This window comes from Scyliorhinus torazame, chromosome 11 (assembly GCF_047496885.1).
Source record: "Scyliorhinus torazame isolate Kashiwa2021f chromosome 11, sScyTor2.1, whole genome shotgun sequence".
Classification (NCBI taxonomy): Eukaryota; Metazoa; Chordata; class Chondrichthyes; order Carcharhiniformes; family Scyliorhinidae; genus Scyliorhinus; species Scyliorhinus torazame.
This window is the reverse complement of record NC_092717.1, coordinates 173,830,073-173,843,380: the sequence shown is the minus strand read 5'-3', so window position 1 is coordinate 173,843,380 and position 13,308 is coordinate 173,830,073. Positions and strand designations below refer to the sequence as shown.

Below are 13,308 nucleotides of genomic sequence, written 5' to 3'. Positions count from 1 at the left end.
GTGGAGGAGGTGTCGTTGTTTGTCCTTAATGATTGTGGTCTATAGGTCAGGTAAATCAAGGATCCATTTGCAGAGGGAGGAGCCAAGTTCTAGGTTTTGGAGTTTGGATATGAGCTTGGCTGGGATTATGGTGTTGAAGGCAGAGCTGTAGTCAATGAATATCTGACATAAATTATAGTCCTTGTTGTTGAGATGCTCCAGGATTGAGTGTAGGGCCAGGAAGATAGCATCTGCTGTGGACAGGTTGTGGCGGTACCCGTTGTGGTTGTATCTGTACAACCCCTCTTCAATAGTGCCGCCACATTAGCTGTTCTCCAGTCTTCTAGCACTTCCCCCATGGCCAGAGAAAAATTTAAAATGTGGGTCAGAGCCCCTGAATCTCCTCCCTCGCCTCCCACAGCAGCCTGAGACACAATTCATCTGGACCTGGGTACGTGTCCACTTTTAAGCCTGCCAGCAGCTCCAAAACCTTGTCACTCCATCTGTCAATTTGCTCAAGAACCTCATAGCCTCTCTCCCTGAGTTCCTCATTTTCGTAGGTGAAGACAGATGTGAGGTATTTGTTCAACACCCTACTAATGCCCTCTGGCTCCACCCAAAGATGGCCCCCTTGGTCCCTAATGGGCCCTATTCTTTCCCTGGTTATCCTCTTTCCATTGAAATACTTACAGAAAATCTTGGGATTTTCCCGACTTTTACCAGTTTTCCCATATCTCCTCTTTGCTCTCCTAATTGCTTTCTTAAGCTCCATCCTGCACTTTCTATACTCCACTAATGCCCCCGCTGATTTACTCCACTTGTACTTGCTAAAAGCCTCTCTTTTCCTTCTCATCGAATCCTGAATATCTCTGGTCATCCATGGTTTTCTGGGCTTGTAACTCTTCGCACTGTAACCAATCACTATTTGTTGATGTACTATTGTCAATGTGCTCTGTCGATTATTCTTTTGTCTAATATGTATGTACTGTGTACGTTCCACTGGCCGCAGAAAAATACTTTTCACTGTATTTCGGTACATGTGACAATAAATATCAATCAACCTCTTCTCTACCGTGGCCAGATCCTGCCATATTTTACTAAAATCTGCTCTCAATTCCAAAAAGTTTTTTTTGCAACTTGTCATTTTCTTTGTCCATAACAAACTTAAATTGTACCATGTTGTGGTCGCTATCACTAAAATGCTCCCCCCCCACCACCTCAATCACCTGTCCGGCTTCATTCCCCAGAATTAGGCCCAGTACTGCACCGTCCCTTGTTGGACCCTCTACATATTGCAAAGTTCCACTGTATTCATTTTAAGAACTCCACGCCATCTAAGCCCTTAACATTATGACCATCCCAATTAATGTTGGGAAAGTTGAAATCACCTAATATAATTACCCTGTTGTTGTTATTTTAACACACCTTCGCAAATTGCGCACATATTTGCTCCTCAATTTCCCACTGACTATCTGGGGTCTATAATAAATACCTAGCAATGTGGCTGACTCTTTTTTATTCCTAAACTCTACCCACAATGCTTCATTTGATGCCCCTCCAAGGTATAATCTCTCCTTACTGCAGTAACTGACTCCTTAACTAATAATGCAATGCATCCTCCTCTTTCACCTGTTCCTCTGTCTCGCCTGAAGAGTCTATATCCCGGGAGGTTAAGCGGCCAATGCTGCCCCTCCCTCAACCATGATGGCTACTATATCACAATTCCATGAGTCCATCCTCGCCCTTAACTCATCTGTTTTACCTGTAATACTCCAGGCATTAAAGTACAGGCCATCCAGCCTTGCTTTACTGCCTTGAAACGTAATACAGCTGTATTCCCTCTGACGTGTTAGCTTTACTGTATTATGCGGTGTCCCTATTCTGATAACAGTCTATGACCCCTCCCCCTGCCGAATTAGTTTAAACTGCTCCCAACAGCACTAGCAAACACACAGGCAAGGATGTGTCGTTTGTTACTTTGCAAACTTTTATTCCCCCATCTGCTCCCAAATCCATGTGCTCCTATAGGCTGAATTCACCCAGTATCTTGTACATGTCCACAAGTTCTGAAGAGTCTGAATATCTGATCTAAGATAAGAAGTACAGAGAGCAACAGTTAAGTTAGAGGTGACCACAGGCAGCAACTTCAATTAATGTTTTGCATATGATCCAAAAGAGAAGCTCAATTGTTTCAACAATGGTCACCTGATCGTTGAACTGTTGGAGAAATTTCTAAATCACATACACTGTGAAGGTCAGCTTTTGTTCTGTTCAGCTTTGATTTTTTTTTACTTCAGTGATCTTCATTTTGTTCTCTCAGGAGTTGATTTATGGTGAGGTGTACTGTGAACTGCAAACAACTGTGATTCTCATGATTAAACGTTCAATGACAATAACAAACAATTAATCACTAAGATTAATTTTTAGTTCGAATAATAGGATAATTCTTTCAAACAGAAACTTACTTCTGTGTTCTGATTGGCTGTAGACAAGTCCATTTTATACTCAACATAAAAAGATATCTGTTGGAATATATGGGAAAAATATCAAATAGAGAATCAAAAAGTCAATACAATCTAACTGCTCATAATTAAAAAACCTGAGTAGCAAAAATATATGCCAACTGTTTGTGTTTGATGTAGTGTCAGCTTTCTGGAAATGTTGATTGCATGCTTGTACTTGTGGAACAAAACTAATGTGGATTAGGGCCTCCCCTAACACCTGCGTCATTCTACCCAGAAAGGAATTGATGCGAGATTGGGAATTTCTACTCCAGATTGTTTAATGTCAGTAATGGCAGAAGGCAGTTTGGAGTAGTGATTGAGGAAGAGGGAGCAAAGCCGAATTGGAAGGGAACATTGATGGAAGGGGGATTGAGGAAGAGGGACCAAAGGCAAAATGGAAGGGAACATTGATGGAAAGGGGATTGAGGAAGAGGTAGCAAAGCCGAATTGGAGGGAGGGAATGTGAGGAAAGGGAAGAAAAGGAAAGGAAAGGGAAAGGAAAGGAAAGGGAAGGAATTTTATTTCTGCCTTCACTTCCAAACTGTTTATGCATATTAAAAATAGCACTAATCCATTTCAACCTTTTCCTCCTGTTTCAGACAACTTCCAATCAATTTCAGAAGCACATCATTATGGTGTTCCTCCCAGCTTTGCAAACCGATCTTTTTTTGCACTTTATCAACAACGTTGCTGGAATCCGTGAGCCCCCTCTTTGTAGTGCTTTAGATGGCTTATCATTCTTGATCTTAGTCAGTGCATTTTATTTCATGGCTTGCTGTATGTGAGAATATTTCAATGTATTTGGCTGCTTACTCTGCTTGATGACATCACTGTTCTGGATGCCTTAACTTGGCACAAATTTAAATTTACATTGGGCACATTTCTTCGAAGTCAGTAGCAAGTGGTATCACTTCGCCGCTGACCACAAAATCAGGCCAATATGAAAACTACCGTCCACTTAGTTCAGTTATCTTTTGCTCTTTGAAGATTTTTTAAAGAAGGAACCACGCTTACTGGAATAGTTTGTTGTTCTGGATTTTGGATCTTAATATTTACATAGGAGATTATCAAAATAGGAGGAAAGATCTTTCCATGCAGCGAATTAGGCACAAGATTGATCCTGCAATAGAATGTAAATAATATTAAAATCCATTTGGATGTTTTCAGAAATTAAGTTGTACATTATGATATTTTAATAATGAATTACAACTATTTCCTTCAAAATTATTAAATACATTAGTTGACTGAAATTCTGTTGGCAACGTTTCATGCTTATATTTAAAGAAACGCTTAATTTTAAGACATAAAAATGGAGGACAGGTGAAAAGTTGGGAGCAGCAATCAAGGAGCCAGTTCAAGGATTCCTGTCCCCAATCCCATTTCCAGTACTCCACCCTTGGTGGCTCCATAATTGGGGTAAGCATAGAAACATAGAAAATAGGAGCAGAAGTAGGTTATTCAGCCCTTTGAGCCTGCTTCACCATTCATTATGATCATGGCTGATCATCTAACTCAGTAACCTGTTCCTGCTTTCCCCCATATTCTTGGGTTCCTTTAGCCCCAGAGCTACATCTAACTCGCTCTTGAAAAGATATGGGGCTGGATTCTCCGTTTGGGAGACAATGTTCTCACGCCGGAGCTGAATTGCACACGTTTTATGATCCCCTTGGGGTCGTAAAGCGGGATGCCATTCAGTGTTCCTTGCCATGCAAACTTTTGCATGGCATGGAACATGAGGGATTTCAAGGGAATCCCGCTATTGGGCCATCATCTTGAGTGGGCAGTCCAATAGCGGGGTCCCGCAGCCGGCCAAACCCCCCCCACCACCCACTGCAAATTGGCCTCAACTCCCCCACCACCACACCGCATAGCAGCCTCTCACCCCGGATTGCCTGGGTGCCCCCCACACCTACAAGTATGGTGATCTGACCTGCCCCCTCCCTAGGTACCCCTGTAATGGGGGACCCCTCACAGGGACCATTGTAATAGGGGAACCTGCCACAGGAACCACTGTAATAGGGGGACCCCCCCCCCCACAGGGACTCCTGTAATAAGGGAACCCCCCCCCCCCCCCCAGGATCCCCTGTAATAGGAGGACACACCCAGTGAGATCTGTAAGAGGGGAACCTCCCACAGGGACCCCTGTAATAGGGGACACACCCAGGGAACCCTGTAATAGGGGGAATCTCCAGCAGCACCATTGCAATGGGGGGACCCCCCTTAGGGACCACTGTAATGTGGGCGCTCCACCCAGGGATCTCTGTAATAGTGGATAACTAAAAGCGGATATCTTCACATTTGTCCACATTACAAACAGTCATTTATAGTATCACTGACAAAAGAAATCTGTGCATTTCACCCCTCTTATTCTTGCATAAATAAATACACAGCCATTGCAAAGACTTCAAAGAAAATTCAGGTTATTAAAAGGTAATAAAGATTCAAATCAAGCAAGTTTCATTGCACTCCAAGACTAGCCTGCTGAACTGAGTGCATTAGCCATTCATAATGAGGTTATCAGGAAAAACAGATGTCTGGCCATGTGTTCTCCCAATCCATTGTCTTGACTCCTTCCCCTGAATGCTGTACATTCAACCATTGTTTATACATTCCAGTGGCCTTCCCTGCTCTACTAATAACAGTTGAATCCTTCCATTGACTGGACCCTTCAGGCAAGTATGTCACTTTTGTACCAACTTTTGGCAGTTGCCCTTTCGGAAAAATGGCCTGTTCCAATTCATCAGAAATGTTGTGTTCCTCTACAGAAACCCTGTCTATATCAGTTAACTGGTCCTCATAGTTCTGTAACAGATGCAAACCAGATGACTCTGGTTCCTCGTCATGTCTGTCTGCTCTGTCTAAATTTGAAAATTTGTAATCTGTACCCATTATCCTTGATGAATGTACCCTAACAGTTTGATTACCATGTTGCAAAATAATTGTTTTGCCATCTATGCCTATGATCTTCCCTGGGCCTGTCCATTCATTAGAATTGTCTCTCTTATAGTATACCATGTCTCCTTGCTGAAAAACGGCATCTGATGGCTGTATGTCTCAAAGCTCTGCGAATTCTTTCAGTGACTTCTGCTTCCAAAAAAGCTTTTCTACTGCTATGTAATGCATTTAAATGTTCAGCAAAACCAGAGCTAATTGTAGTCCCCTCTCAAACTGGAGGCTGGTCATCCAAAATGGACGGAATTTTAGGATTTCTACCAAACACTAATTGATAAAGACTATAGCCCCCAACCATCTGCAATGAATTCTTTGCATGTACCGCCCATGCTAAAGCTGAATTTAGCCTGCAATTTGGTCAATCTGCCAAAATTTTCCAAAGCATGTCATCGATGACAGCATGATTTCTTTCACAGACACCATTACTAAATGGGCTTTCTGCAGCCGTAATAATAACTCTGATATTCATGTTTTCACACATATCCCTAAACTCATCATTCGCAAATTCTTCCCCATTGTCCATAAGGAATTTTGCCGGTGGACCCATTCCTGTCCCGAACCATTTTTCCACGATTTGATCCAGAATTACTCTCTTTTCTTTACTTCGTACAATCGTTGATTGACTAAATCGGGTTGCTGAATCCACAAAATGCAAAATAAATATATTATTTGCTTTATCCCAGATCTTAAGGTCCATGGCCGCAATGTCGTTAAAATCCCTGGCCAAAGGTAGGGTTACTATCGGTCGTGCTGGTGTCCTTCTGTACTTCCTACAAACTTCACAGCGGTCACTAACCTGTTCAATCAGTTTAGTACAGTCGTCATCCCTTACCCCTGCATCCTTTAATAAATGTTTCCGCCTCCGAGGAGACAGATGTGCAAATTGCCTGTGCAGTTTTAATACCACAAGCTTTTTATCAGCTAAAGTCCCATTTTCAACTGCCATTAACACATCCTTAACCACTCTACTTGAAATATTATTTGTCAGTAATGGAATACAATAGTGTCCCGACTGTGTAAATTGTAAATCCACCATCTTTCCAAAAACTGTTGCCTTATCCTGTTCCATATCCAGTTTCATGTGTGCTTTCTTCATCGACAGTCTGCTCAGAAGCAAAGGTATCTCACTTGATACAACATCCGTGCTAATGAAATGATTCACTCCAGCAATATTGCAAGGGATCACCACTCTTTTCAGCGACTTCAGAGTATTATCATCCCCAAACCTCAAATTTGTGGAACTTTCAAATTCCTTCACCTTGTTACGATTTTCAGCATTCAAGGAGTCCAGATAACATTTTAACCAGTCAATTCCACACACAGTAGATGTGCAGCCACTGTCCAATACAGCACAGTTGAAGGATTCTGCAACCAACACCCTCATTACCGGTGTAAAACTGCTTGTCAATAGAACAATGCCTTCTTTCTGGTCACTATCATTTTCCTCTTCTGACTCTTCCGTGTCATGTGTCGCTTCAAACACTCTATCATAACGAGTTGGACAGTTGAAAGCATAATGGTATTGAGAGTCACATCAAAAACATCGATTTATCATGCCCCGTGCATTTCTGGAGTTCACCTTCCTATTGTAGGTTCTAACTGGGTTTCTGTCTTCATAATTTCCTTATCTCGGTCTCCTTCTATAGTCTTGAGCCCTGTTCGTAGCCATACTATTTCGCCATCCTGTTACTAGTGTATCTTCCATATTCTGCCTTATTGCAGGCTGACCTATTTGGGTCATCAGAGCCATTGGATTCAAATGTTTCCCCAGAAACATTTGTAAAGCTTTTGTCATCTGTTCGAATAAAGTATCCTTATCAGTAATCTGAACTCCTGTCAAAACCAGGAGCCTATCCATGTTGCTCACTCTCGCACAATCAAGTAATTTAAAGGCCAACACAGACTGTGGAAATTCCAGGTTGAATTTCTGCAGCCTTTTATATAGTCTGCCAAATTCCATTATATAGTCTTCCATGGAGATATCCTTCATTTTCCGGAACTTAGCAAAATCCGACCATGCTTCATACGCATTTAACAAGTCATCTTTCTTATAAATCTTATCCATATAATGTAATAAAGTCGCCAGACCTTCTTCTGAGTCTAACTCTTACAATTTCAGCTCAGAAAGCACTTTGTTTCGGATTTTACTGCCATATGGTAGAGAAAGAGCCAATGCCATACCTTGTTTTCTCTTTCCCAAAGCAGTTACCTTAGTCCACATAACTACTGCACTTCTCCATTGGTCGTACGATTCCCTTTCAGAAAATAAGGGAGGATAGTCATAACCAGCCATCTTCATCCTCGGTTCAGCCATATGTCCCTTTTTTTCTTTTCTCACTCACTCCTTGGTTTGATCTGGAAAAGTTGTATCTTTAGCCCTTCACATTTACACAGCAACCATCCTCTGCTACCAATAGATGTTTTAGTTGCTGTGATATGAAGAGTCTAAAGTTCTGCTCCTTTTTCACCAACACACGTTTATTTCATTCCCACAGACTTTGCACAAAACTCTAACTACACATCACCTGCCAGAGGCCACCTGAAGCCCCTTTACATATCAGCGACAATTAATGGATGCTTAACATAAATGAGACAACTAATTGCAATGTCTCTTAACCCATTACTTAACAGCGATCAGTGAGGCGATGGCCAGGGAGTCCGCTACCCCCCTGTCCAGAGCTCTGGGATGCGATCTCCGTAAAAATGTGGTAGAGAGCGGGAATTGCTGCGCGCTTCCCAGTGCACAGCTCAGTGAGGCCGGCAATGCAATTCACCGTTAATTGGTCCACTTAATGAAGCCTCATGGGCTCTCGCCGCAAATGAAGGCTCGCCAGCAGATTCGGCAGGATCGCACTCACCAGCCCCCACTAACAAGGTCAAGCGGCACTTCAGCTGCACTTGCTCAGCCAATCCCAACCAGCTCACAATAATGGCGCAGAGGAGACCAGCCCCAAGATTCGCGGACACATACCTGGGAGGCTGATGGACACCTTGGAGGCCAGGAGGGATGTCCTGTACCCCGCGAGGGTCCTGGAGAGTCAGCCACAAGGCAGCCAGTGTTGCCTGGGATGAGGTGGGGCAGCTGTGAGCGCAGGGAGTGTGGCCGATAGGACTGGCCTTCAATGCAGTAAGAAGATCAACGACCTACACCGGGCAGCACGAGTGAGTAGACACCAATGCCACCCCCCCCCCCCCCCCAAGGAGCTTCCACTCCCCAACTCCCCATATGACCCCCAACCCTCCCTCCACCTCTCCCCCTTAAATCCCCCCCAACCCTCCCTTCACACCCCTTCTCCCACCACTGTGAACCACGTGTGTAGCTAACGATGCCCCCTCTGTGTCCCCTCAGGAAAAGCTCTCCCATAATCGTCGGGAGACGGCCCAGATTGGTGGAGGGGTGCCGGACTTAAGAATCCTCACCTCCTTCGAGGAGCATGCTGTGGAGGTGACTGGGATGCCCGAGGACAGACCGGTTACCTACGCGGAGGCTGGCGGGCACCGCAGAGGTGAGGAACCACCATGCTCCTCCCAGGGGACCTATCAAATATGAGTTGTCATTGCCTTACTGACTGACCCATCCCACCCACTGACCATATGTCCGTTCTCCCACAGGCCCCCCAGCCGACGGAGGCACCGTCTCCTGACTCCGAAGAGACCACCTTGGAGGATAGCTCCAAAGATGCACAGTCGCGGCACAGCTGGCACACACCTCGGGGAAATGTTAGTGGACAGGCTTCTGGGGCACAATCCGGTGAGCACCACGCTGGTCTTGATGCACATCAGGTGGAGGCAGGAACTCATAGGTGAGACAGCAGTTGGAGGGCTGCTGGATCCCAGGACCCAGTGGATCCCAGCCTGATGCTGCGCCTGTTGTACAGAGGTAGTTGGAGCAGAGGTAGGCTGCAGCCGAGACATTCAGAGGGAGATGTCAGCGTCACTCCAGCAGATCCATAGCTGATTGGAGGAGCCCCAGATGCTAAAAGCGCAAGGGATTTCACCGGCAATTCGTGGCACCGAGGCCAACAGTGGACAGCTTGCTGCATAATGTCGGCATCATGCATGAAGATATCCAAGGTATTGCGCAGTCAGTGACAGCCATGGCTGAAGGTCTGGGCAGAATGTCCGACTCACTGGGGGCTGACCTTGATGAGGTTCTGTGGCACATGTCCCGGTCTCAGATGGGAATGGCCATAGCGCTGCGGAGCTTGTCCCAGTTACAGGTGGATATTGCTGAGACGCTGCAGAGCATGTCCCAGTCACTGAGGAGCATCGCCGAAGGCGTCGACATAATGGTGCAGACTATGGGGAGCCGCCAGGGCTGGCAGAGCCAGATGAAGCAGGGGCAGCCGGGGCTCGAACCAGCTGACCCTCTGCCCATGGTGAACCCAGGGCTCTATGGGCACTGACGGGAGGAGGGGGCACTGGGTGCCAACCTGAACCCGTCCCATGGAGTGGCGACGGTGGCCACCAGCTCCACCGAGTTCCACCCCTCTGATGAGGCTGTGTCTTGAAGTCAGCACACAAGATAGGGCGGAATGGCTGTGGATGTGCTGCCGCCAAGCGCGCCGGGGCCCTCCGGCTTCAGAGCCGCCATTGGACGCCCGCCAGTTACATCGAAGGCCACGGGACGAGGTGAGCAGCTCCCTCCACCTCACATGTCCATCCTGGGAAACACCGAGACGTAGCGGTAGAGCTAAGCACGTTGAGGTCCACTGAGGGCACCGTAGGGTAGGTAGGGGTTGGGGTTTGGGGAGGTGGCACCATCGGAAGAATGGGGGATTGGTAAAACACATTAAACACCTTTGATATGATGCCTCTGTCACTTTCTTCCGCAATGCGGGTTGTCCTCCAATCTCTTGATCCATCTCTCCAGGCATCCAGGGGGTTATAGGTGGTTGGTGGGGCAGACGGGCAGGGACAAGTGTTGCCCCAGAACAGGTAAACGATCCAGGGGTTGGTGTGATGGTGCCGGGAGCGATTGCCCTCCAGCATCCCATCAGTGCCCCCACTTCAACCCTCCTTTGGTGGCCCACCCCTGCAGAGGTCCCCCACTTGAGGATCCGCCACCCCCCCCACCAAGCACTGGGGTGGCAAGTCCAGCACCCCCGGGCTTGTTGCCTGTGAGAAAAGATGGATACTCACCTCTTCAGGTCCCCACAGAAGCCCTTCCACCAGGTTCACATTTTTCAAAAGGAGTACGAATCGGCACCAACGTGACCACTTGCTGGGGTGGCCGCTGAATGACAAGAGGCCGTTGGATATGGAGTGGCTCTCGTTAATTGTATGGAAATTGGGCTTAAGTGATATTACTTGGTTTCTCGCCACGCTATAGCGAGATCCCAATTCCGCTTATGGGAGCGGGCAGGTTGCATCGCAAACTGTTTAGCGCCTGGCGTGGTTCTTGTTTTTGGCCTCTCCGGCTATTCACCAGCCTCGTTTCATTTCAGTGAGAGCGCAACAAGGCCGGAAAATCACACCCCTGGATGCTCTGACATCCCAAAGACCACTACAGATGGGCACGGCTCCATCTCAACCCCCACAACCTTAGACATGTCTTCAAAAAAGGCCGTCCAGAACTCACTGAGTCTGGGGCAGACCCAGATCTTGTGGGTGTAGTTAGCCGGGCCCACCTGACACCGCTTGCACTTATCCTCCAACTCCAGGAAGAACCCGCTCATGCATGCCTTGGTGAGGTGCGCTCGATGCACCACCTTGAATTGCATCAGGCTAAGCGCGGCGCAAGAGGAGGTGGAGTTGATTCTCTGCAGTGTCTCGAACCGGAGCCCTCCCCCTATCTCCAAGCCCACCTCCTCCTCACCATTTCTATAAATGTCGCCACACTTGTCGTCCCTCCACCACTCCATCCCTAACATTGTGTCCAAGAGTGCGTGCCCGGGTAGCTGGGGGAACATTCCTGTATCCTTGCGGAAAAGGTCGCGCAGCTGCAGGTATCTGAACTCGTTCTTTTTCAGGAGTTGGAACTTCTCAGAAAGTTCTCTCAGGTCGCCAATCATGTACATGTCCTTTATTCTCAGTATCCCTCTGTTCTCCCTCCATGTCCCAAATGTGGCGTCCATCTTTTCCGGTGTGAACATATGCTTGTTGCAGATAGGGGCCTCTATGGACACACCACCAAGCTTGAAGTGGAGCTTGAACTGGTTCCAGGTTTTCACTGTAGTCACTACCACTGGGCTTCTGGAGTGTGTGTGTGGGCGGGCCAAGAGTATGGTGGCGACCAGTGCCTGGAAGGAGACTTCCTTCATTCAGACCTAGTCTGCCTCTGGCTCCTTCATAGAATAGGCTGTTCGGTAGGGCTAGGCCTCCCACGTGCTACACTCTCTGTAAGATGATCTCAGGTATCCTAGGGAATCTCCCCCCACCTCCTCGCCCTCAGACAAAGGCCACAATTAGTTTGTTCTCCCTGGTGAAGAAGGATTCGGGGAAAAAGATTGGGAGCAATTCTGAATACGAAGATGAACCTCGACAACACGTTAATTTTGACCATCTGCACTCTTCCAGCTAGCGAAAGAGGGAGTGAGTCCCATCTTTGCAGGTCCCTTTTCACCTCCACCACCAGGCTGGCGAGGTTCCACTTGTGGAGCCTCGTCGAATTGTGGGCCACTTGTATCCCCATGTACCTGAACTTGGTTTGGGTCATTTTAAAAGGTAGTCTTTCCAGCTCCACTCCTCCCTCTCTGGGTTCACCGGGAAGATTTCCCTCTCCTCCTTTGTACCTGGAGAAGGTTCCTTCCTGAGGAGTCCTGTTACCTTTCTCATGTTGACCAGGGGGTTTGAAATATAGAGGAGCAGGTCATCTGCATACAGCAAAACTCTGTGGTCCCTGCACGTCCTCTGAATGCCCATCCATCACTCTGCCGATCTAAGGGAGATGGCCAGTGGCTCGATTGCCAGTGCGAACAGAAGAGGGGATAGGGGGCACCCCACCTCATTCTCCTATGCAGGCAAAAGTATTTGGAGTTGGTGGCGTTCGTCCGTACGCTCACCATTCGTGCTGTGCAGGAGCTTCTTTTAAAAAAAATAATTTGGAGTACCCAATTTTTTTTTCCCAATTAAGGGGCAATTTAGAGTGGCCAATCCACCTACCCTGCACATCTTTTGGGATGTGGGGGTGAGAGCTATGCAGACACATGGAGAATGTGCAAATTCAACACGGAAAGTGACGCAGAGCTACGATTGAACATGGGTCCTCACCGCCAAGAGGCAGCAGTGCTAATTGTGGTGATATGCCTGTGAATAATTTGTACATAGTTAGTAATGCGACCTCCAACCAGCTGGTGGCGTCAGACATCGGTCACGGGGCGTGAGACATTCGCCAGTTGGTAGTAAGGCGTACAACAGGGCAGTTGCACATAGGGTAGCTCCAGGAGAGTTCACCAAACTCATTTAGTAACTTTTTCTGAGTAGTAATCTGTTTGTTATCTTTCCACCTGTTCATCAATGAATCATCATTCTAGTTAAACAACTAGATGTTCTGTCAACATCATTGCAACGCCAAGATCACAGAACACAACATAGTACCAGGAGTGCTGAACATTTAAAGATAACAACAGAAAAGATGAGGCAAAATAGGCAAAGAATGAAAAAGAGAAGATTCTTCCGCCGACCTGGTGAACTAAGGCTATCTGCAACTCATCGCAGTAACCGATGGTGAAGTTAGAGATGGAAGGTTTAAAGGCATCCCACCAGCTTCAAGTCTCAGGTAACATAGAAGAAAATTGCCGTCCTTTAAGCAGCAATCAGATTCTATATTGTAGCCCTTGGCCTGCAGGAACAGCCTAACGAGAGGCTTATTGCGTTGCTGCTCACGGTAGCAGGTCCTCAAGCAATAGCACTATACAATACCTTCGCCTTC

The 13,308-nt window shown here is 46.8% G+C and overlaps 1 protein-coding gene across 1 annotated transcript in view; it reads right to left on the bottom strand.

Annotated features, from left to right (window-relative positions):
- tmem67 (transmembrane protein 67) overlaps window positions 1–13,308 on the bottom strand; it is a 439,599-nt gene that overhangs the window by 112,643 nt on the left and 313,648 nt on the right. The window contains exons 15-16 of the mRNA XM_072468028.1: window positions 3,498–3,603; window positions 2,445–2,501 (exon numbers count right to left, since the gene is read on the bottom strand). Coding sequence (XP_072324129.1) covers window positions 2,445–2,501; window positions 3,498–3,603 — 163 coding nt within the window. The remainder of the gene's footprint in view (window positions 1–2,444; window positions 2,502–3,497; window positions 3,604–13,308) is intronic.